The sequence below is a fragment of the Parasteatoda tepidariorum genome, chromosome 1 (assembly GCF_982258835.1).
Source record: "Parasteatoda tepidariorum strain Cologne lab strain chromosome 1, Ptep-v5.0, whole genome shotgun sequence".
Classification (NCBI taxonomy): Eukaryota; Metazoa; Arthropoda; class Arachnida; order Araneae; family Theridiidae; genus Parasteatoda; species Parasteatoda tepidariorum.
In genome coordinates this window covers 45,782,395-45,808,706 of record NC_141755.1, presented here as the reverse complement: position 1 = coordinate 45,808,706, position 26,312 = coordinate 45,782,395, and the positions used below count along the sequence as shown (strand labels likewise).

General features: G+C 27.4%; 2 protein-coding genes across 3 annotated transcripts; one reads left to right on the top strand and one right to left on the bottom strand.

Moving 5' to 3' along the window:
• The first annotated feature begins 165 nt into the window (after positions 1 to 165).
• Positions 166 to 15,825, top strand: LOC107450182 (transmembrane protein 184C). The gene is made up of 9 exons (XM_043057535.3): positions 166 to 681; positions 3,679 to 3,715; positions 3,806 to 4,008; positions 6,937 to 7,011; positions 8,581 to 8,674; positions 10,902 to 11,014; positions 12,644 to 12,743; positions 14,587 to 14,761; positions 15,554 to 15,825. Exons 1-9 carry the CDS (start codon positions 428 to 430, stop codon positions 15,760 to 15,762), a joined length of 1,260 nt encoding a protein of 419 aa, XP_042913469.1. The 5' UTR covers positions 166 to 427; the 3' UTR covers positions 15,763 to 15,825.
• A 2,054-nt stretch (positions 15,826 to 17,879) lies between these two features.
• On the bottom strand, positions 17,880 to 26,026 carry Pomp (proteasome maturation protein). 2 transcript variants are annotated; one of them, XM_016065925.4, is made up of 6 exons: positions 25,782 to 26,026; positions 23,998 to 24,102; positions 21,748 to 21,808; positions 20,990 to 21,091; positions 20,215 to 20,311; positions 17,880 to 18,009 (listed from the first exon to the last, which is right to left on the bottom strand). In XM_016065925.4, the coding sequence occupies exons 2-6, from the start codon at positions 24,093 to 24,095 to the stop codon at positions 17,933 to 17,935; spliced, it is 435 nt and encodes a 144-aa protein (XP_015921411.1). In that variant the 5' UTR covers positions 24,096 to 24,102; positions 25,782 to 26,026; the 3' UTR covers positions 17,880 to 17,932. The 2 variants fall into 2 exon arrangements, with proteins under 2 accessions (XP_015921411.1, XP_087018712.1); XM_087162586.1 differs by lacking the exon at positions 25,782 to 26,026 and adding an exon at positions 24,566 to 24,697.
• Positions 26,027 to 26,312: the final 286 nt, after the last annotated feature.

Below are 26,312 nucleotides of genomic sequence, written 5' to 3'. Positions count from 1 at the left end.
TGGGTTTTTAAACAAAGTTTCAGTTTAATTAATTCTCCCTAACTATTTTTTTCAAATCTGACTGCAAAGATAGAATTTGTTGTTCATTTTCTATGCGCATTTACATTGTTTACTGGAATATTTTCAACGTTTTCAGTTCTTTCCATATAAAAAGTTGGAAGCCATAATATTACGTCACTGTGACTCATGACAACAGTGAATGTAAACAAACATAGTTATGAGTCTTTCTAAAATTTGTTAGCTATTAGTGCTATTATGCTGTAAAAATTACTTTAAATAAATTTTAGAAATCAGTTTAAGCATGTGCTTTATTTCCTAATTTTGAAGCCAAAAGCTTACACAGCAGTTTTCTTGATGATATTTTATTTTAAGCCATGTATGAGAGCTGTCTCTATTTTTAATATCTTATAAAATTTCATCATAAACTATGTGCACGGGCTGGTTTTTTTCGAGATGGAGACTATGGATTCGTCCAGTTGTGATGTTATCTTATGCTCTGATTATTTTGGTTTTGTTACCTTTCTTTTGTGTCAAACTACAAAAAAATGGAACATCACCCCAAGTTCAAGCATGGTTTACAAGTGGAGTGTTTGTTATGATGGCCCTACCCATTACTTTCTGGGAAATAACACAGCATTTGGTTCACTATAATAAGCCTTATTTGCAAAGATATATCATAAGGTATTAGAAAAAGATAATTAAATTTACTTTTCACCAAAATAATTCCTTAAATAACATATCAATTTCTTATATAGCACCCTTATCTGTGTGGAAATCTGGGGAATATTTTCGTATCCTTATCTACACATTACGAGACAAACTCAACTGTATTAGAACATATTTTTCTTAATTTTATTTAAAGTAAAAAAACTCTTTGTTTTATTAGTTTTCGTGGGCCATTGCTTTAACGTTGCCAAGATTTGGAGATAATTCTGATTCAGATTCCTCTTCTAAGATATTTCTGCATTGGTATCTGTTCATGCAACTACTATTGCCAAGTCACCAAAGTGATTTTAAGCTTACAAAAACTTTAAAAACATATGTCGAGGTTTCACTTGATTAAAAAACTTCACTTGGTCTCAAAAATAAGCAGGTTTAAAAAAAAGTTGACGTGGATATCTGCATATTTTTGTAGCCAAATGAAGTTTTTTTAAAGTGCTATCTTATTGCTATAGTTTCTTGTTATTATTTATTTAATGTTAAGGCTTGCCCGAAGGGGGCTGCGAGTTATACCCTTAGAGTTGGTCTAGTTCTAGGATATTTGTTTTAGTTTCTTGGAACGTTTTTTTCTAGTTTTTAGTTGTAGATGAGGATACATAAATCTTCTTCATGTACAACTATGAAATATCTCCAAAATAACATTTGATTCTATATAATAAACCTACTTTTATAAGAGTTGTATAAGATATCATTAACTAAGAGGGAAAGCCAATTGCTGTTATATTTGTATTGTTATTTACTTAATTTATTACTTGGTAATTACATTTTGTACTCTGCTTAAGAATATGACCTGCCATTACACTGACCTTTCTATTAAAATTATATGACGGATTTTTTAGCAAAATTTTGGCACAAAGTATCACAGCATCTTGCTCTTCTTTGTATTGAATTTGTTCTTCAATATGTATATCATGACTTATTTTTTAGTCTGATCTTCCTTTTTTTTTTCCTCATCTGCACCTAATACTCCACCTAAAATTTCTTTATTGCTAAAATGTTCTGTTTCCTGATCATTTGCATCAAAATTTAACCAGTCATTGGTGTTTTCTTCATCTACATCTACATTTTACTCTCCCTAATCATTTATTAAGAAAATTGTTAAATCAAAAGCAGACATTTCATCTTCAAGAAATTTTTCCAAAGTGTTTTCTACATTAAATATCAAGATTTAAATCAACAATTTCACATTTTATATTAAGAGTACATTTGGCACACAGGTTCACATGTAGTTCACATCCAAGACTCATAACTATCTGAACACACACTGTTTTTTATTAGAAAATCAATTCCTATTATTATTTCATATTTGTACAAAAAACAAAATGATTAATAGTTTAAAGTATGCAACATACATTTTTAATTAAAATACATTTATTTTTGAAAATGTATTCAAAAAGGATTTTTCATTAAAAAAAAAAAAACAGTAAAGATCATATGTAATAAAATAATTAATGACACATCGGACATAGCATAAAAAAATCATTCTTGCATTCTTTTTTTATCTTTGATTAAAAAGTAAAAGCATTACAAAAAAAAAATCTTTTAATTTTAAACCTACATTCCAAAGTAATGTTTTGTTTTTAAATTTTTTTTCCTGTTTTCATAAAATTAGCTAGACATAACACAGTAAATAAAAAAAATTAAAATTAAATGAAGAGTTCACATGGTCATTCTTTAAATGCATTATCTCCCGGTTTTGGTGTAGCATTCACACTTTTAAAATATTGCGTGAAGTTTACAGCTCGTCTCACCTATAGATATAACTGCTCCAGATTCAACAACATATTTTAAAAAACTGTAGAGAACTATAAACTGAAATTTGCAAATTTTTGGTTATTTTGCCAAGTCATTTGGTTAAGTCATGAAAGGTTAAATGCAGCATGCAACTCTAAAAAAGTGCCTTTTCAGATAAGCCGTTAAATGATCTAAAAGTAGTAGTTGGTAAAAACCCTATAAATCGAATTTATTAAATAAAGAAACATACATTCAATGACTTCCCCTACAAAATATTTATCCACAGTCCTTAACAAGTTCGCATCTCTATCTCAGCCTTTGGAAAAAGTGGAACTCTTTATATTCAATTATAAACAAGTAGATTTATTGCTGCACGCTGTTCTTTCCATCAGTAAAACTTTTTCTCATTGAACCTAAACCTTATAGAAAGTAATTCTAAGAATATATAATTAAAAAAATAATAACCTGTAAATATATTTTTCAAGCAAGCAATATTAGAGAAAAAAATGAGGAAATAAAATTTTTTTGAGAACATTTAATCTGAGTCTCATTTGGCACTCCCCCCCCCCATACCTATTGCCAGCACTGGGAACACCTTGCAATGGAGGAACTATCAACAAAGTAAATGCATTGTAAATAAATTAAATACTAATTCAGTGAGTAATAGTAGCAAGCTATCCACATTTGTTATTGAGCTTATTGGACATAATATATAAAAAAAATTCGATTTTTAAAGAATAGGCAAATGACCTCCTGTTTTGATTAAATAAAGCTGTAAGCTAACAAATATTACTCGTATTATCTTTTCAATTTTTAAAGAAAAAAAAATCGTTTACAGTTGAATTTATAACAAGGGCATATACTAAACAGATGAGAAATTTTTTTTTCACATGTCTCTCCTAAAGAGACTAATTAAAATGTTTGAATGATTGGGTGGTTAAAATTTCCCCTTTCACCTGCTATCTGAATTTCCGGATCCTAGCTCAAATGGTTCAGGAGTTGTGAGAAAATGCATGCACAAACTCTTCCTTTTACAGATATATCTCTGCATTATATACTGTTTAATAGAAGAGACAAAAGCTCTCCTTTTAGAAAAAATGTCAAGAGATATTGTTTTTTTTGTATTCATTTGCTTTATTTTGTAACACTACTTTTGTCTGCACAGTAAAGATATTTTCATGTTCCCTCTAAATTATGACAAACAATTTCCTTTTCTTTTTGTAGAATATTATGGATGGTTCCAATATATGCCCTGAATGCAGTAAGCTTTTCTTCTCTCTCTTTTAAATTGCATTTATCAGAATGTGTACTTTTACATACTTTGAGAATATTTTTTTTATTTTTTTTATAGTGGTTAGCATTGGCTTTTCCAAAAACTGGTATTTATTTGGATGTTCTACGTGAATGTTATGAAGCTTATGTAATTTATAACTTTATGATATTTTTGCTGAATTTTCTGTATTATGAAATGGACATGACATTAATATTAGAGACTCGACCACCAGTTAAATATATATTTCCTCTCTGCTGTTTTCCACCATGTCCTGCTGGAAAGTAAGTCCTTTTTCATTTTTTTCATTATTTATTAAGAAAACCCCTTATGTTCATCACTATTTCTTCTAAAACAAAGGTCATTTGAAAAATATTATTGAGTTTTTTAAAAACAAATTTTTGTGTGTACAATATATAGGCCAGTACCTAAGCAATTGAATACAGAAATTATTAGGAGAAAACTTGAAATGGTTTTAAAAGTTGTAGTTTGAGTCCAATATGGCAGTTTTCTGATTTTGAAATTTGTTCCTTCCCCTTGAGGTTATGAGTAGGTCATAAGGAGAATAAACTTTCATTACTATTTAGACAAGTGAGGTAGGTATTGTTTTTAATGTTAAATTGAATGACAAGAATGAAATTAAGTCAATGGAACTAATAGTTCAGAATTTATAAGGGATTTAGCAAGTAAGAAATATAAAAAAAGTACAACTTCTTGACTATACCTCTTTATGGATCTGAAATACTAAACTAAACAACTAAGGTACAAATTCCTACATATTTTTTTTACGCTGAAGGAAATGAGACAAAAACTGAGTGGAAAGGGATGAATAAATCAAAAGTTATTAAAGATTATGTGTACAAAAAGTGCAGTTATACCAGGGCTATCTCCTTCTTGGGCCCTCAGCCCAAGAAGGAGATAGCCCTGGTATAACTGTACTTTTTGGTTAGATATGGTATATGGAAGGAGATATGGTATATATATAATATATGTATATATTAAATATCCTATTCATATGATGAAAATTAAATGAATGAAAATTGGAGAGAAAAAGTATAAAATATATAATTCCAAGTTACCTACCTTGTTCATCTTGAAACATAATTGGGTGCCTGTCTGTATTTCCATTTGATTAGCTTAAATAATTTTTTGTAGAGTATATTTTTTTGTCTCCTCTATATCTTTAAATTTTTTATTTATAGATAGATTTTTGTTCTCCATCTTTGCATGCAAACTAATTAAATACTTGAACCTGTAACCTTTGCTTCTCAACCGGAAAAAAAAAATTCATCTCATCTGTTAATTTATGTAGTTTTATTTCAATTTTCGAAGATCACGACATATCTTCAACTGATTTGCTTTTGGTTTTTTTTTTTGTCTTTCTTGGTTGATGCCAACCGCAGGGTCTGCTTCCGCACTGACTACATGGTAATGTCCCCTTGATAGAGCTACCATGTATGTCTTTACCTCCATTTCAATTTCTATTTTAATGCTTTTTCTTTTTTGATATTTAGGATATTTCCTGTTACAAGCTTTTCGAATTTTCCTGTTGCGGTATTCCCAAGGTGATATTTAGTATGTTATTTCATATTATTGCATTTTGGTTTTATCCTTTGTGGTTCTTTGCTGCGGTAATCTTTTCAGTTTCATGTTAGGCAATATTTTTTTTTGTTTTAGTTTATCTTCAAAATTTTTCTTCTAATATATATGTATATATATATACAAGTGTTGGACAAAATAATGGAATCACTTCTGTTCTAACCCATGTCTTATCTTTCTCAAAAAATACTTAAAGAATTATTTTATGAATTTAGAAGTCTTAGTTTAAGCAATTTCTCATACTTATCAGTGAAGTTAAAAGTTTTGAGAGCTTTGAGAGACCGACAAGAAATTACAAACTTAAAATAGTGTTTTTGAATATCCTTTACCAAAAAATATAGCAGTAAATTTGTTACTCGTGACAATTATTTTGGTTACTATATGCGATAATTGCACAAAATTTCGTAAACCTAGCTTAAATATTTGTGGAGATATGGACAATTTTATAAAAAACTAATTTTTTTGTCTTACATTTTTTACTCTTTAAAAATATTCAATAAAATTAAACAAAATTTTTGGAGCAATTTGAAATTAATTACAAAATTATCGCTTTAAGCTTTAAAATTTGAGAAAAATTTGTTTAAAACTGTGCAAGAAATGTCTAATTGAAATAGTAGTTTTATACTTCACATGCTCAGGAAAATTTAGATTTTTTTTAAAAATTTGTTGTCAATTGTATTTGGTACTTAATAAAAAAAAGGCCGAGTTGAATATCTTTAAAGTGTCAAATGTTTCAAGCAATTTTCTGAATTTTTTTCGTACTTCTTTAAAAGAAGCTCAACATGATAAAGGGTTTTCCACAAATTTTATTTTGTACTATTAAACAAGATTTATTAAAAATGACACTGGTATTGTTGGGGATCATCCCTCACATAAAACTGTTTTTCCATTTGCATGTTTTCTTTCCTTATAGTATCATATTTTGGTGTATGAACGTTTATTGTAAGGTTTGATCATTTGTTACTGAATTTGTCTTATGATACTAAATACTATTTGTAGAATACCCCTTATCATTTTGAACTTTCTTCTAAAAAGTGTAAAAACTACTTAAGTTGCTTTTTAAGATATTCAAATCTGACATTCTGACATCGAATTCTGAAAAAATATGTTAAATTTTTTCTGTGCATGTGTGCTATAAAATAACTACTTTAATGACTTATGTATTGCACAGTCTTCAAATTTTTTTCAAATTTCAAGGCAAAAATTTTGCAATTAATTTTAAATTGCTCTATAAATTTTGTTTCATTATACTGATTATTTTTTAAGTTTAAGCAAAAAAAAAAAAAAAAAGACAAAAGACAGAAAAATTTGTTTTTTTATTAAAATATTCATATTTCCATAAATATTTAAGCTAGTATGACTTGTGATATTTTGTGCACTTATTGCATATGATAACCAAAATAATTGTTACAATTTAAGAATTTGATTAAATACTTCACTTCAGTATGTAGAATAGAAATTGAAAGTTTTGTACCTCACACAACAACTTTATTTTGTGCTATGTGTGTGATGTTTTGTGTTATTTTAATCACTCTTTAAATTATTTTTATCTTATTTGGATTGTATTAAAGATTATAAATATTTTTCTTTCATTAGTTCGCATTTTTATCTAGGTATTTCATTCAAGCTTGTAAACATGGAATTCTTCAATATACTGTAATCCGTCCCATTACTACATTGATATCATTGTGAGTTTCATTTTTGATATGTTTCAAATTGTTCATATTTACTCATTTAATTGTTTAAATATTAAAATATTCTTAAAAATGCCAAATTTTTTTTCTCTAGTTCTGTGTACAATCTTTAAATTATTATTTCTGACGATAAAAATACTTATCAGAGATAATTTTGGAATGTTTTGGCTTTCAAACTCTATGACTTTCAATAATTTGTTTTCAATAATTTTATTAAGAATGAGTTTGTATTAAAATATTATGAGAAGCGCCTAAAATTTTATTTATTTTCTTTTTTAATTTCATAAAGAACATAAACTGGAGATCTCTATCACTTTATTCAGTATTTAAATTGTGGTTTATTATCTGTAACCATAGAAATATATATGAATAATTTTAATATTTTTTTTCTAACACCGCGGCTTTTGATCACTCCGGTTTATAATAATTTAATTACTAAATTATTCAACATTTTAAAATTCTGAATAGTGACAAAAATTTTATTCATAAAGTTTTAAAATTATTATTTGAGAATCATTGAAATATTTTATATTTTATTAAAATTTTGATTAATATTTAATATTTTAGGGTAATTTTGTTTTTTTAACGCTGAGGTTTTTAATCACTGAATCTTTAAATTGCTGAAAATTAAAATATTCTAATTAGTGCAAACAGTGTTTTTTTTATTAATTTTTTTAAATAAAACTTTTTACAATTTTTTTATATTTTTGATAAGTTATGTCTCAAAATTATTATATTAAATTTTTAAAGTTATCAGTAGTGATCGTGATATTTTCCTATTTCATATTTATTGTTATCATTAGTGATGATATTGTTGTATTTGATACACCTATGTGTATTATCAGTAATTGGTGACCTGATTAAATCAGAAGTTGGTGTAATTCCTATGTATGGGCAAGCTTGGCTTCATGGTCCCTATAAACAATAAGTACCCTCTCTTTTATTGAAAATAACCTCTCTGCCCCCATATCTGCCAGATAGATATGGGGGCTAACATTGGTAGTTTAATGATGACTCAAAATAAATTACGACCCAAAATCGATCATAAAATAAGTTTGTAAGGATGCTACTTATGCATATCTATCGATATGGCCGTTTTCCTTGTAAACTGTTATGTCTCCTTGCACTTGTTATGTTTTATTTCATAAACATTTTGTCATTAATAAAATAAAAATCATTCAGTTAATTGAAAACAAAAACAAATAATTGAAACTAGATATAGTTAAAAAAAATACAATTTTGAATTTTATCGAATTACCTTAGATTTATTAAGGAAAACAAATTCTGAAAAATTCTGGGATGAACAAAATGACATTTTTATTTAATCAAAAAGAACGTTGTTACTTCAGGTGGATTCCTGAGTTGAAGAAAAATGTTCTGCATTGAGAATCCACACTTTATGAGAGACAACTGTATTCAAATTCTATTTTATAAATTTTTTTAATTTTATATTTTTAAAACTTTGGATTGTGAAATTTGTTGCATTATATTCTTTTAGAATTTAAATTTGTAATTTATATATTTAAAAAAAAAAAAAAACTAATACTTTGCTGACATTTTTAGAATAACTGAAATGTGTGATGTCTATGGAGAGGGAAAGTTTGATCCAAAGTATGCTTATCCATATATTGTGGCAATTAATAATATATCACAATTTGTAAGTATTTTATTATATCATTTGTATGCAGTTGGCTCTTAAAAATCATTATTATTTTAGTCCTTATTATTAGTTTTTCAAGTAATTATATGAGTAGCAAAGGAATAGTGGTTAAGGACTGTCATTGGGAAGGATGAGGTTCTGTCCCCTACGTGGGCTTGAATTTTAACAGGTTTCAAATTGATATGGTTATTCTAATCTGGGAAGTAAAGGTGGCCAGTGCACAATGCCACCGCCATGCAGGTGGTCTTTGAATTGTGAGGCCTTAACTTCCATTAACCACCCGACTGTGGGCGAGATGCTTTCTCATTAGAATAACATATTATTAGTAGCAATATTTTTAGAGGTCAACTTTACAATACTGCTATCTAAACAAATAGGGTACTTTTTCAAATGGTTTTTTATGCTGATTTTGATGAGATCAAATAAAAGCCAATAGAACTATAATTATAAGAATTGCAAACTTTTTGCAAATTATTCATCCAATAGACTTTGATTTTGTCTCATTACATTTAAGGTAAAAAAAAATAGCTTGCTTGTCTAAATAGCAATGACAAAAGTAAAAACAAGTACAAGCCTCACATAGTTCATTTATGTAAAAATCCTTTGCTATTTCTGAACTATTAGTGCTATTGAATATGAGAATTAACATTTGGCACTATTGTTAAATAATCTTTTTGGCACGAAACATTCAACAAGTTCTACAATAACCAAAAAAGTATTTAAGAACTTAAGGAACAAGATTTGTACTTGAGATTGCAATAAAGGCAATTAAATTACTGTTTTACAATTGTTAATTGGTGAATAAGTTAAATTTAGTTTTTGATTACCCTTTATCTCAGTGTATAAGGCAACTTTTCAAACCCCCAAAATTGTATAAAAATCAGGGGGTTGACTTATACACAGGTAATAAAATCGGACATTCATTGATTGCGAGATATTAATACACTGAAAAGAATTAGATAGAGATGAATTACTCTGTATCAATTTACCTTTTCAAAAAACTGTTATTTATAAGTTATGTATGATTAATTTTGCCTTTCCTCACATATTTTATTTACTTAAAGAGGTTTTTTTTAGAAACTATACTTTAAATTACATTCAGAAAATAAATTAAGAATAAGAAAAACTAAGATAAATTATTAAAGAGTAATTCAAACAATTTAACACAATGAAAACTTTTAAAATATACTATGAAACTATGAATTTAAAGATTCTAGAAAATCATCTGTCTCAGATACAATAAAGTTTGTAGCGTCACAATAAAGCTCCCTCTATGCAATTGATTCTTCTTCATCTGTATCTGCTGAGTTCCACAAAAAGTCCTCTTCTCTCCACCCAAAGAATTTGAAAATAAACACTTTTTAAAAGAATTTATAATATCATCTGTATCTACATTTTGCTACACGTTTAATAGGATTTGAAGGTAGTATCCATAGAGAAGAATGTGAAACATTTTTAATTAAGGAAAATTTTGTAGTCTTAATAAATTCTTTCATGTTTTTTAAATTTAGAAATTTTCTACTTTGTAATCAAAAATAGGTGGTCTATCTATACGCAGGGATATATGGTAGCTATAATAATTTTTATGATGTAAAACTGAGTACAGTTAAAATAGTTATTACAAAACTAATTAAAATTGCAACAAATTATAAGGAACCAACTTTTTGCTAATAAAATAGATAATTTGTTGTAATTTTTTATATAATACTAATTTACTTTATATATTAATAATTATTACTTAATAATGTTTAATGATTATATTGCTTTATATTATTTTTATATATTAATAATTTATTCTATATTTTTGAAAGGGATTAGGCTAAATAATATCTTTAGCGAGAAGCACTTAAATAGTTTTTATAGTAACTAAAAACTAAATAAGAGAAAAAAAACTTGTTCGAGGATGAAATTGCAATGGTTACCCAGCAAAATGAAGTTATAATTTTATCCCAATAGAATCAGAAATTAAATGTGTGGAACCAAATTTTGTTAATAGAATAAAAATTTTAGGATCTTTTAATTGTATAATTTTTAATTTTGTGTTATAAATATGCTAATTGTCATAAAATAAAAATTATTTCAAACCAATCATAAGAGTTATATAGTGGCAGTGGAAACTGTCTAGAGTGGAATATTTTTTGAAATGTTGTATTCAGTTTTTTTCATTTTAGAACTTATCAATGCATGGCTATATTTTTCATTTTCCCATCATATCTGTCTTTAGGTAGCAATGTACTCTCTAGTTCTATTTTATCAAGCCAATAAAAATGAGTTAGCACCAATGAAACCCATTGCCAAATTTCTTTGCATCAAAGCTGTGGTGTTTTTTTCATTTTTGTAAGTATTAATCCAAGTTTTTTATTCTATATTTTTAAAACTAATGTACATCTATAAATGTTTATATCATCAAAGTAATCTTACAAACATTACAAAATGCAATTAGCAACGTTGTAATGTCTAAATGCTTCGTATAAAGAAATACCCCAGCTAGTTTAGTGAGAATTATTTGAAGAAATTAAGAATGATACTTCGATAAAATTGGTAGCCTATTTTTATGTTCAAATTATTAAATTTTGCATATAGATGAGATCTTGTTTGTGCCTTTTTTATATATGTATAATTATGTGGTGATTTACCAGGGAGCTGAGCTCTCACATTACTTTTCATAAGCAAGTAATTAGCATATGTTTTTATTTTCATGCAATTTTAATAATTATTTTGAACATTAATTGCTGGCATCGATGTTTTGTAAATCAGATAGTTGGATTAATATGACCAGGTGTTCGACTTTTTTTTCCTTTTTCGGATAACAGATAAAATCACTTGGTTCTTCAGCCAGAATATTGCGTGCAGAAAGTTCATTGAAATTGTGGAATGATAGAGATTCATAAGCCATTTTGTCTTTCTACTTACATGAGCGAAAGCTGATAAATTTTTATGTGGTCTTTGATGTCAAATAAGGAACGGTCTTTTATTCTTTCTTACCCAGTATCTTGCTGTTTTGAAACAATTTTTGATATACAGACCAAGACCAATAAACTTTGTACTCTGTGAATACTTGAAGCAAGAAATAACTTTGAATCTTAAGATAATGTTACCAATTCATCACGGTTGTTACACATGATTGCCCAAGTGATGTAGTGTACTGTTATGTATGTATTGATACCTAAGGGCTGATATAAGTCACTGTGCTTCATTGTGTTATGTTCATCTTGCCATGTTCTAATTTTTGTTATTCTGCTAACTACAACAAATTGTATGTTTGAGCCTGCAATGAACTTAATTTTATTTATCTCCTGATTTTTGAGCTAGTTGGGTTTAACGTCACGGATTTGCATATGTCTTAATTGTGAAAAAAAAAACAAAAAAAAAAAAACAGTTGCATGTTATTCTACCGAATAAAAAAAAAACTGTAGAAATGAAATAGTGTTAAAATTTTTAGAAATCACTGCAAAAAATTACGAATTCTTTTATGATTAATAATATTATTGATTTTATGATAAATGATAATAGAAAAAATATTCCTAATAATTTCTGCTTGGAAATAAAAAGTTTTGTTTTAGAAGTTGGTGTAAAATTATTTTAAAAATATTAGAAAATGATTTTTGCATTGTAAACTAGTTTCCTCATTGTATGTTTACATGGTTTTTAAAGAAACCATTCTTTGGTCTAGTTTAAAAATATTAGGAATTGCTTTCTGCACTTTAATTAATTATTAAAAAGATTAATTTTTCTCTCAGTATATTTTTCCATTGCCACTTTAATTTTCATGATTTTACCTAATTTTAAAAGAAAAATAAATGCAACTACATGTTTAAATTTGAAGTTAATAGGTAAGTAAATAATATTTTAAATAATACTTAAAACATTGATGATTAGTTTTCTAAAATTCCCAATAATTTATTTACTAAAATGTACAATTCATTTTTATAAATTTTTTATATTTATTATTTTTTCTATTTTTAGCCAATCTGTAATTATTGCTATTTTAACTTATGTGGGTGTGATAACCGAATCCTTCACCACTCCTGGTGCAGATGTCGCAGAAGTGGGTAGAAGTTTGCAGGTAACTATTAATTAAGCTCTTACTAATGATAATTTACTATATTTTAAACCTTACTATACTAAAAAAAAAATTCGAAGAATCAATAAGAATATTGCATAAGGAGTTTTTTTAATATTTGTAAGTTTTCAGAAAATTTGTGTGTAAGTAAATTTATCATTGTTTTATCAATTTGTTTGGTTTTTTTATATATATTTTCATTAACACATTTTTCTTTTTTGTTAAATTGGAAATAAATGTTTCATCCGTATATTGTACAGTTATTGAAATAAGAATTTGAATATCGTTTGCAATTATTTGTTTATCATATTTAAAATTAATTTTTTGTTTATTACATCTAGCAGTCTGTAATTTTAGGAATGAATTGAGTCAGGTTCTGCCACATATATTTCAGAAACATTATTAATTTTTGAATAATGTACTGTAATAAAGTGTAATTCAATATTTTTATTTGTCTTCTACTTACATTTAGATAAATCCAATTAATACTATTAAAAGTAAATAATATAGCCTCATCTTACAGACACAGTTCATTCAAATAGGATTTCATAAAATAAATTGCTACACAATCTAAAAAAACAGAAATGAATATGGACCAATTTGCAATCATAGAATGTATTGAGTTTTGATTTTAGAGCAAGAGGAAAATAATTGCACGGCAATCATTAAGGTGGTTTGAATTTTTGTTTGTGAATCAAACATAAAACTAATTGCTTAGCAATTATAAGAGTTGGAAGCGATTGAAAAGTATAAAGTAGTAATATTAATAGTAACATATGTAGTAGCAAATATACAGAATAGTTGTAGTATTAGTTAAAAATTATTAATAACATTTTGGTTTTTCAACATCTAATAACCAGTTGTGGGGTTTTTCTGAATTTGGACTTTGATAGGATTTTATTTTTAATTCTTGAATTTCTAAACTTTGGAAAAAAATTGAAGAATAAATCTCTAGAAAATTTTAGAGCAAATTTAAATATATGTATACAGAGAGCCAGATATTGTGAAATTCATAAAAATAAATCGAATGAACTGGGCAGCTCACATTTTCAGAAGGAATGATGACTCAAATTTAAAGAAAATCCTATTACACAAACCCCTAATGAACAGGAAAAGAGGTAGACCCAGGCTGAGATTTAGTTGAGACTGATTTCCTTACTCTAAAGGAGAAAAACTGGCGAACAAGTGTCAAAAGTAGAGAGAAGTGGATTCGAATTCAAAGGAAGGCACTGGGCTGTCTAGCCAGATATGATGATGATACCAATATTTAAAATTGCTCTAAAATTTTCTAAAGATAATAATAAAAGAATATGGTGTGTTAAATGTCTTTTTTTTTTCTACATTATTTTAATGTTGTAAAAAAGTCATGCAATACTAGATCAAGTGTATCTGGCAATGTTTTATTTTTACTCCGAATGTGACAGACACTTTATGGGCAATAATGCAACTCTACATTGTGAATGAAACATTCAAAATAGGTTCAATGTACATTAAGCTGACTTTCAATTCCTTCCCCGGATGCTACGAAACCCTGAATTTAATACAATAGAAAATATGTATAGCATTTTGGAAAAGCATCTCGGACGGCCTTCTTCCATTTAATTTACCAAGATCTTTAAATCTGCATATACAATTACATGGTATTATCTGGACATAAATGCAATCCAGACCCTTGCAAAATCAATGCTCTCATGAATACGGGCTGTTCTTTGTGCAACGAAAGGTCCAATAAATATTAATCTAAAGTTTCTAATTCATTGACCTCTGTGTGTATTTTTAATTTTCACATATGCATCTTTTTTAGATGTTAATCTTTTGTTTTTTAAAATAAAAATCTCTTTTCTAGAACTTTCTGATTTGTATTGAAATGTTCATGGCATCTGTAGCTCATTACTATGCATTCTCTCATAAACCCTATGTGGACATGGCAGCTCAGCAAGTGCCTTGTTGTTTATCATTCATGAGTATGTGGGATGTTTCTGATGTTACACAGGATGTTTCTGATCATCTACGTCATGTTGGTGAGATATTTAATACTACTATTTAGTTTTACATTTAATTTCATATTCCCTAGTTAATATTTCATTAGATACTAATACAATCAAAAAATTATCTATTTACGCAAGTTTAAAGTTCCGTGTCGGGAGCACGATAGGTCTTAAAGGTAAACTAAGGCCAATATATGTTTCTTACTATGCCACAAAATTCTTTTCCTTTTTCAGTATTCATATTTTTATTAATATTGCCAGCCTAGACAGTCACTATGAATAAGTTAATCATAAAAATACTTTAAATATGTAAAAATATTAAAAAATGCACGCTATTGAAAATAATAAGAAAAAACTCAATCTGGAAAACAATCAACTCCAAGTAGTTCCAAAGTTATTGGCTGCCTTTTTTAGTATTGCTAAAGTTATACTTATTTTTTATGACTCTTACAATTTTTTCTTTGTGATTATGGTGTTGATCTAATCTAAAATTGTGCAAACATGAAAAACTTAGAACTGTACCCATTTTCCCAATGGGTAATCTCCTATTGTAATATTACCTTAAGTTCATAGGTATATTAACTTCAGGATATTATAGGTATATTAGTATAAGCTGACTCCTAAATCAGTGATAAAAACAACAACCTTCCATAAGTTTGTGTACTCATTGTTTAGTACATCCTGTTTGACACTGAAGAGTTTTTAACAGAAATTTCTTGAACTTTAAGTTTTTTAAAATTATTTTTAAAGTATGGTATAAAAGAATAATTGTTTTAAAAAATACACACTTTTGGTCCCTATAAATATTAATAAAATCATCAACAGGTAAAACAGTGAAAATGTCTGTCTCTGGAAGACATTTAGCGATGAACGAAGAGGAGAAGCAACTGCTGGTTCCAAACCATGAAATGGAAAACCCATCTGCAAGTTCAACTAATTATAATACATTAGGTGTGAATCCTCCTTCAAGACCAAAAGCAAAGAATTCATACTATGAAGAGGCTGAAGATCTTAGCCATGAAGTAGAAACATAATGTATAATTCATTTTTGTACATATTTTATAATTAGTTTATTAAATATTTATTTCTAAAATAAATGTTTTATGTTCATTTATGCAGTGATGGGTCTAAAAATTAGAAGGTGCTGATGAACGAAAAATTTCAAAACGTTTTTTTTTCTTTCATTATTTCTATACTTGCCCAGTTTTATCAAACTAGTAAGTATACTAAAAACCAGTTGGATAAAACTAGGTATTAGCATAGAACTTACAAAAAATAATTAATTTGCCTCAAAAATATACTACACATTTTTTTGAGCTAAAGGTCTATTTTATTTCTTAAATAAAAATTTAAACAAATCTATTTGCAGAGTTTCTAGAGAAAAATAGAAAACCTTAAGGATTTTATATCTAACTTTTCCCTATGCCAGTGATATGAGTAGCAAAAAATTTAAAAAGTGTTGATCAACAAAACATACTAATTATTCCAAAAATATGTTAATTCTATTAAAAAAATTTCAAAATTTCTTACAATTTATTATAAAATGAGAATGCTTATTACCCCGAACATCTTAAGGCTGATTATTAAGGCATCGAAGTCTTGAATTTATGTCAAAATCAGTTCTTGTATTGATAAAATATTGTATACAAGTAATTGAAAAACTTTCACACTAACTCTTAGAACTAAAAAGGTCATTGGCATTTCCACTCAGATATTCAATGAAAAGCTTATTTTAAAACATGGAGCTTCCCAAGTCTCATCTGCATGACTCCAAAAAATATACAAGTTGCATGTGATTTAATCTAATCACTAAAATCTAGTTCAATAAATATAGTTTTATTTAAAATAAAAATCAACAACCTCACATCACATTTGTCTGGAGAGGAAGTGAGAGACAGGAAATGAAATTAGTTGTAATATAATTATAGAGTGCTTATGAGTGGCATTAAACACATGCAGTCGTAAAATATATATACAGTGAAACCTCCTGCAAAACGGATGCCTCTTAATACGGACATATTTTTAATTCCCCGGGAATCTTCCATGAATAAACCATTACGTACATTCTCCGCAAAGCGGACACTCTCGTAACCGGACGCGGACAGTCATTTTGATCATGTAACGTTTATCTCTACAAACCGGACACTACTTTTTCTAAATAAATTGCAAGATAAAAAAAATGCAACTTTTCACCTTTTTTAAAGCATGTAAATAAAACTTTTTGCCTTATCCGTAACTAAAAATATTGTTAAGCTATTTCACCACCGAAAAATCAATCTTTCTCCTGTCACCTTGCCTTATCTTTGTAAAGAAAGCAGAGAAAATGGTACTGCACTCCTGAAATAATTCTGACATCGGCATCTTTTGATCTTTTCATCTGGACCACACAGGTTATGAGACCCCTCAAGTTGAAATGACTTCTCTCAATGCTTCTTCCCCATTGAAAATTTCTTTAATTTTTCTTATCAATTTGAAGACTCTATTTAACACAACTGGGGTAAAAAAAAGAGAACAGAAGTATAATCTTTGAGGTGTTTATATAAATGAAACATTTATTCAGACACTTGATAGCTGATCAATTGTGAATAATCATCTCCATAGGTCCTCATGACTTACAGGTATGCATTACTTTTTTTTCTGTGAATCATGGGAGGTTTATTTTCCAAGAAGATATTAACCATGTTCCCTATCAAATGATAAGTAGGTGTAAGGGGATGTGAACCTAATAATTGAAACGGACTGAGGACAGTACGCTCCTATTTGGTATCATATGTCTAACTTGAGTATCTTTGCTAATAGGAAAATTATAATTTATCTGTAGCTACATCCAGAATTATGTATTTATATCAAACTTCCTTACATATTCCTTTTTATCTTTCTTATTGTTTAAATAAATATTCTTGTAGATATTTACAGTATCCTTGTAGATATTATTTAATTATTTCTACATCTTTGAGAACATTCTAAAAACAATTTACGGTGTTAAATTTCGTTATTAAAGTATCCTTCTCGTAAACGGACAAATTTTTTGGTCCCATGAATGTCCGCTTAATGGAGGTTTCACTGTATATATTTTACTTGATTACGTGGATTATGGTTACCTATAAAATAAATTTTAAAGTATCTAAATGAAAATAGAAAAATGACGAGATAATAAGAAAAGAACATTTTATTACAAGCACAATTAAATTTTTAACATAAAATTCATTTCTTTGCACCAAACAAATGTTTTTCCATAACCATGAAAGGTGATGCTAAGGACTCCACACCTTCAAAGGGATCTAAAAGATAAAATACAGAGTTAATGTATACAAATAAATTATAATATATTATAATTATGTATTTTAGTTTATATTCGTTCGTAATTATGTATTTCAGTTTATATTCGTTCGTAATTATGTATTTTAGTTTATTTAGTAAATTATGTATTTTAGTTCGAGCAATTTTGTCACCTTTCTTAAAAAGGTGGTAATAAGAATTTTATTCGTTTGATTTTAATTTGTAAAATGTACTATGATTCCTTCTTATTTGCTATTCCCAAATTGATCTTTAATTGTCATTGATAATATTTAAAACTATTTTGTATTATAACTCCAATCAAAGCCGAAAAATCAATATAAACAATTGAAAATCGGCTAAGTTAATCTATAGCGCTCTTAATCTAAAAAGGAAATGGCATAACTGGGGAAATATACTTAGGAAGAAACTTGTTATACTAATACTAGAATACCTAAAGGGTACCTCTCAACATGAAGCTTGGAGTCATGCATCCGACAGCTTATTTTCCCTTATTCTCCAATCTAAGTAAATGCCCAAGATATTTTATTCAGTTTTATTTGAAGACTTAATATTTCTGATTGCTTATATTTTAAATTTCATGATTGTAAAGAATTTGCCAGATGTAATTTTCTTGGACAGAACCGAAAATTTTGTGTAGTGTTTTTCATTTAAAAATTTATAGCTTATTCTGGATATGCTAACTCAATTGCTAATGAGGCATGATCTTGGGTGATTTCCTAAACCAAAGTAGCACCAATATGACAGTATCAATATCAACATTTATTCAATTTTTGTTAAGGACAGTTGTTCCTTTTAACTCTGTGCTTTTCTCAAAAGTGTGGCCATCTGCCAATAGTGGTGCATTATCAGCCTTATGATTGGTCAGTATCATAAGTTTTGTTTTCTTTTGACTGATGTTTAGACTGTTTTTTTCAGCCTCAGTCTGAAGAGCTACAAATGCATCAATAACAATCAGTTTTCATCTGCCAAACAATATAAAGATCATCTGCATAGGCCAGTACTTCAGTAGATTTGATATAAAAAGTGCAATTAGTAGTTATTATAATTTTTTTTTTAGCTAACAGTTGTTACTTTTGCATTTTTGATAATTTTCAAGTACAATGTTAAACAGTAGGCAGAACCTTGCCGAAGATTTCCATCAGTAAAAATGGTTTTGGATAACTCCTGTGTTTTGATGTTGCAATGAATCCTTAAAGAGTTTATTTGACAAGATTGTGTTGTATAAATTAGTAGTAAGTGTTTTATGATTTATTTCATATAGGTGTTCGTCTCCAATTGAATGCTGCTTTTAAATCAACATAAAGATTATACACATATTCGTTGATTTTTCTCTAGTATTTGTCTTAATGCATGAATTAGGTCATGAGTGGATTTTCCTCTTGGGAATCTACACTGGATTTTGCGGACGATTTTTGTCACAAAAAGAAGTGGCTTATAATATAGTATATTATAGAAGATAAGCAATGTAGTATTCAGGAGGATTTCTCTTGAGAAATTGAACTGATAGAACCCTTATCCCATTCGAAGGGTAGTTTCTTTTTAAGCCAAACATTACATATAATTATAATATGCATGGCACCTGTCAAATCTGGACCATTGGTCTCTGCATGATCAGTTTTTATCATATCTGGTCCAGCGGTTTAACTTTTAGACTGTATGTTTCACTTCTTTGGTTGTTGGTAAGTCATGATAGTCAATAACATCAGCAGTTGCTTACTTTTAGCCTGTGTTAATTGTTTTACATTAGAAATGCACATTTGAGCTGTATCCAAAACAAAAAGCTTACCATACATATTTTATGAAATAACGTTAACTATTATTGAAAAAATAATCGTGATCTATTTTGAAAAAAAAAAAAAAAAAAATCAAATTTGATTTGTGTTGTGTTATTTTTCTATTTTCTTAGGAAACACCTATGAAAATGTGAATAAGCTTGTTTAAATTACCTTCAAATGATTATATTTTTGTATTATTATTAATGTATTATAGTGATAATTGATGCTTTTGTGTTACACAAATATTAGTTCAGAAATTTTTGTTAGTGAATGACATAACAATGTGTTGTAGAAAGTTTTAGCTTTTTTAAAAGCATGACAAATTATCTTAATATTTTTTTTTTGTTACTTCAGAGATTAAAATTACTGATAGCATGACTTAAACTTTAGATGTTATTAATTTCACTTTACCATTGAATATGAAATCATCCATGTCTATAGTCTCATCACGACCTTCTAAAGTTTCTAAGGCTATATTCGAGCTTGGCAAGAATGGTAAACGCTGAATCTAAAAGAAAATTATATATAACCAGGATTTCTATTTTATTTTATTATATAAAAAATACATTCACAGGTTTTTTTTTTTTTTAAATTAAAGTGGCAATAAATTGAGTGTCTTTGATTAAACAGACACTTACTTTGCAGTTTGATAAATATTTTTAAACAGAACAACTTAAAAGTCACTCATTTATTTAAAGAAAAATATATAAGGAAAAACAGTATGAATATATTTTTACCCAGCTTATTTTATGCCATATAAGGATAATTTCTTTTTAATAGCCTATAAACTAAAAGGTTCAAAAAGATCTTTACAATATTAAAATAAAAGGGAGATTTAGAAAACCATGTTATACAGTTAAAAGGTAGTAGGATTCTCATAACAATTGTGCATAAAACAACGTCTTTAAATCTGAAAAAGTATAAGTTTTTTAAAATATCAACTAAAAAGTGTTTTAACTTTATTTTTATTACTCACTAAACACTAATGAAACCACAAAACTTAGCTATACTAATTAAAATTTGTTAGTGCAATGACATAATTAGAATAAAACTAAAAAATGAAAATTCATAAAAAAGTTCAAACTATCTATTAAAATTGTTTATGAATATTTGAGCCAATAAGCCAGCATATAATCAAAACACAACATCAAGTAAAAGTGTTGAAAAGAGCAAAATTTAAACATACTTTTTTAGCTGCATTTCTCTCATGTATCAAACGAAGAGGTGCATGAATCCCTTGAGTGCGACGTAGGCCAGCCATTTTCATGTTTTCAGCATTAACACAGTACTAAAAATATAAAATATTCCAGACTGTAAACTAATTTCAATGCAAACAAACCTACATTTTGTAGATTAGTCTTTAAATCAACCCTCAATTTACTATTTCTAATTTAAATGATGCCTAGGAAACCTAAAATAAAATTGTAAACTTTCAGACCAAGAAGTTCAAGTTTCCAGCAAGAATAAAAGTGTATGTTGAAGGCAATAAAATATTTTTCTTCAAAAAGAATGATGAAAGTTTTGAATTGCACATTTTAGCCATCACTTTTTGATGGCAGCTCATTCTATTGTAAATCCATGTTGTTTATTGATCGCTTTTTCATTGGTTATTGCTACAAAATTCCACACCGTTTTAAAAGACCAAATAGTTTTAATACAATATTTATTGTAATAAGCGATTTTTGAATTTGAGTAATTTGGGCCAAATTTGAAAATTTAGAATGTTTACATTAAAATGACCATATTTGTGGTCAAAATGCACAAGCAGCTCTTCGTTAGTAGTGCAATTGGCCATTCACGCAAATAGGTTGTGAATTTTTAAGTTTTTAGTATTAAGAAGTACATTAGAGTTAAACAGAAAATTTTTAAGTTTTTAGTATTAAAAAGTACATTAGAGTTAAACAGAAAATTAGCATAAAATAAAAAATTTGCTCAATTACTTACATTTCGCTCAGACTCTTCCAAAGCACTGGGACCACAAAGTTGACTTCTGACAGAGGTGAACCTACAAAAAACAATCAATAATGTTGATATTGCATTAAGTTTTCAACCTTTGTTTTTGAAAGATAGAAACTTCGAAATTTTTTAGTAATAATTTCATTTATAATTATAATTTACAAAACTTTTTACTTAAAAATTCCATCCCAAAAATAATGACTTCTCTTTTAATCAACTATGAGATAATCAGTAAATATTACAAAACATGCATACAAAACATAAAACTTAAATTAAATGACTGAATATAAAAATTGAAGGTAAAAAGAATACCATTATTTTTTAATTTTCTAATTACGAATTTGGAAGTTCCAGGCTTCTTTTACTCATAGCACAACCATTACTAGATTTACTATTACAAGAGATAGGGCATGTTTAAATTTCCAAGAGTAGCATACATTATTACTTTATTTTTTTTTACGTTAGCTTAAATACCACTTTTGAATTTTGGGGAAAATTTCCAAATAAAAAGTGATTGCTTTGGCTAGTACGCAGATGGGCTTATATTCGGAAATAATTTTATTTATTTTATAATTTTTTTTTTAAAAATCTTTTATTGCATAACTTATGCAAAAGAAAAATTTTGTAGTTCATTTCTATCTATCTATGTTTCATCTACCTATCTATGTTTCATCTATCTATCTGTGTATTCCTATCTATCAATCTGTTCTACATTTTTTTTTTTTTAAAAACAAACAAAAAAAAACACACACGCATTAATATTTAATTGCTATTTTCAAAGAGCAAAATAAAAAACCAACCAGAATAACTTTTGATCTAATAATCAGATCTTCACATTTTAAGATTTAATTTTTTTACATCAGTCTAAAGAATATAATTTTACGAGGCAAATGACAAAATTTAAGCAAAATCAGTAGAATATTTACTGGGCAATAGAATTTCAAAAAAAATCATAATCTAAAAATTAGATTTTTTAGGAACTATTAGACTGATTTTGCTCAAATGATGTATTTTGTCATGTAAAATTGCATTCTTTAAAATTGTGTTAAAATTTGCATACCTTTTACTATTATTAAATAAAATAATAAATACTTACTAAAAAATATTTCTTGCATGGAATTATCTTTGGATAAATGAATTTTATAATCATGTGAAAATTCTTCTCAATTTGCTTAAAAAGTTTGCCAGGTATTTCAAAAAATGCAAAAAGTAAAATTAACACTAAAGGTCCAAACTTCGGACAACTCTCCTGACGGAACTATTAGGACCATATTTTCCAAATTGGGCTACCTACAGTTGGGAATCTATATCAATTCAGAGAAAGTATATTTTTCTGGTATTTTCAAACACAAAATATCTTCTGCACTGTTTAATTAGTATACTTTTGAGATCATCCCTCGAAACATTAAAATTAAATCCTAATGTAATGATCTGATCATTTGATTTAAAGTTACTTAGGGTTTTAGTTTTGTGCATTGTACAATGGTTGTATAATGAAGTAATTGCTTTATACCATATTTTCAGAGTTTGGTTATAATAAGACATTGTAGGACAGAAAAATATTGCTCTCCAAAACCAGCTTAGAATATCCAAAAACAAATCTATCTTTTAGCTTCTAAATTAAAGTAATTTTTCGATCTTATTTTGGCGTATGGTTTACCCACTAATTCTAGGAATTAGTGGTGTAGATATTATAGGGGCAGTGTGGGAAATCCTGAAGGAGAAAAAACCTGCTTAATCCACGAAAGAGTACACTTGTTCTAATAGAAAAATAAAAAATGAATTAGGAGCTTAAAGCTGATCTATTGGGGAAAAAGTCTGGGCTTAAATGTGATATTAAATATTGACATAAAATATAAAAGCTCAACGCCCTGCGAAACTCACAAAATATGAATAATGTTGCATACTTTCATTACACATGATACAAGATACACTTAGAACTATATAATTAGGAATAGTTGATAAAAACAATTATATTACAATAGATAACTAAATTAATATAGGATAAAATTGTCCACACATTTTTTTATCTAATAATGAACTTAGAAATTTAGAGATTCATTTCATACACCATTTAGTGGATTTCAATACTGTGGTCATTACAACTGATTGAAATTTAATGTGGGAGAAACAAAACTCCATAATAAATAAAAAAATTATGCAAAATTCATGGAAAATTATTGAAAAATAAATAAATCTGCAGTGAAATTTAAAATATAAGCATACAAAATGTCTCACCCATTTGTCAGTGTTTCATAAGTTCCATAAGAGCTTGTCTCTGCAATTTCCACCTTATCAGCTACTTGTGGTTTAGGCTTAAGGGAAGGCAAATCCATTTTGCAGCTTAAAAAAAAATAATAATAAAAGAATCAGTCTTTAATTATGAATTAAAATTCATCAATGATGAATCAATATGAATCAAAATTTATTACAAAAGACTATAAGTATTGTTTTAAATCTGTGAATATATGTATGAATAGTTATAAAATTAGCAAACAATAACAAAGCATGCTCAAGCAGGTATGAGGACGTCTAAAAGGTAAAAAAAAATTAAATAAAAAAAACAAAACATCTGTGTACAAATTGAGTAGAGCAAAAAGTCAAAAGTAAGGTTAATTGTATTATTTATCTCTCTCTTTATTTATTTTTTGAAGTTTACAATGAGCTTTTCTTTTAATATGAGAAATATTGACTGATGTATGAAGCACTAAAGCTATATCTTTAAAAATTATTGAATGATAATTTTATTCATCTAAATTATTTTTCTTTTCTTAGTGATAGTTTTTTCAACACAGAAACAATATACTTTTTGGCGATCACAGCACACAGTCTATAAATGAAGTGAAAATCAGTAATGTATTTCAGCCGTAATTTACAGGAACTATTTAAGATGATTCCACTCTATTTGTAGCCTGGCATGCTTAAAAACTTTTTTTTCCTAAAATTTAATGAACCACATATCAAACTAGTTTTTTTAAAATACTGATGCAAATTATTTAAATTGTATAAAATGTGAAAAAAATAATATAAAAAGCTGCAGTTATGACAGTGAAAAAAAATTTTTTTTGCCATTGCAACATATAATATTTGTAATTAAACATATTTTAAGAATTCTATTGTATTTGCATAATTGATGACTGAAAAAATGTTATTTTTGCCTTTAGTATTTAAATATGGGTTGCTTATAAGAGCACACATATGTTTTTTATGATTATGATAAAGCAAGGCAGTTAAAAGGCTTATTTTTTTTAAAAATTGGGTGTCTTTCAATTATTTGCTGTGTTGTGTCATTATGATTTTTTTAAAATTTAATGATTAATTAATGATTTCACATTAATTTAATATTTTTTATGAAATTTTTAATTTGGACATGACAATGTTGCAAACATGACAAGCTTCAAAATGCAATTTCACTAACTTTTTATAAGCATTTCAGTATGATTAAAGAAGGCATGTCTCCTGATTTTATAATATAAAAAACCAGTCTCCTAAATCAATGCTTTATTTAATTACGAGCAATCAAACATTGTATATGTCTTGTCCACAGCATGCACAATAATGTAAAATCCCCCCTTACCCAAAGAAAAAAATATTTTTTTTCTTTCTTGAACTGAATTCAATAGAGTTAAAATATCCTTCCAAAATTGTACCTAAGTCTGAGCCATCAAATAAATTATTAATTAAAAAAAACCAGCGAGAAAAAAATCATTATTATTAAGAAAAAAGAACTAGTTTTAAACTAGTTAAGTTAAGACATACAATGAAAATAAAACGAATATTCAATTCTACACTTTGAGCAAAACATTTCAATCAGATTTTTGCCGAGATCAATCCTCCTATACTATTTAATCATATACGATTATTTCAACCATTACAAAAAAAGATGAATCAAATTTAAGAAAATTTAATAATGCATTAAGAAAGTTAGAAATAAAATGGTAGACGGCATTAAAAATGAGACAAAGTTAAATAAACAGAAATCCTATTTCTCAAAAAAAGAAATTAACCTAAGTATCACTTACAATACTACACGGGAAAAATTTCCAAATATCTTCTTGTAAATAAAAAGAATTTCAGATATGCTTTGTCACTGCTTGCCAAAGAAAAAATTAAATTATTGAATTTAAGAACGCTTTCGGTTGACTATTTTTGTCTATATGAATTACAAAACTTAAATAGACCGTTAAGGTAACACAGATGGCGCCAGCGGCGTAAAAAATATTTAAAGAGGCCTTAAGCAACTGTTAACACTAAATACGATTCACACAGCTCGATCACCATTCACGACGCTTGAGTACGCCCTCTAGCGGGAACCTGAAAATATCAGGCATTTAGCTCTATCATAATCATTGGTAAAGTTAGACGCCATTTTATTAGTAGCAAATACGAAGCAAAATTTCCCGAAGGAAACGGCAGAAGATCTTGAAAAAGCGTCCCAGTACATTGATAAATCTTTCAAAAACAGAACGCACCCAACATTTGAAGAAATTTTTCAATAATTTTTACCCTTCTATTATTAACAAACTTGCAACAGATAACCTCCATACTGTTGC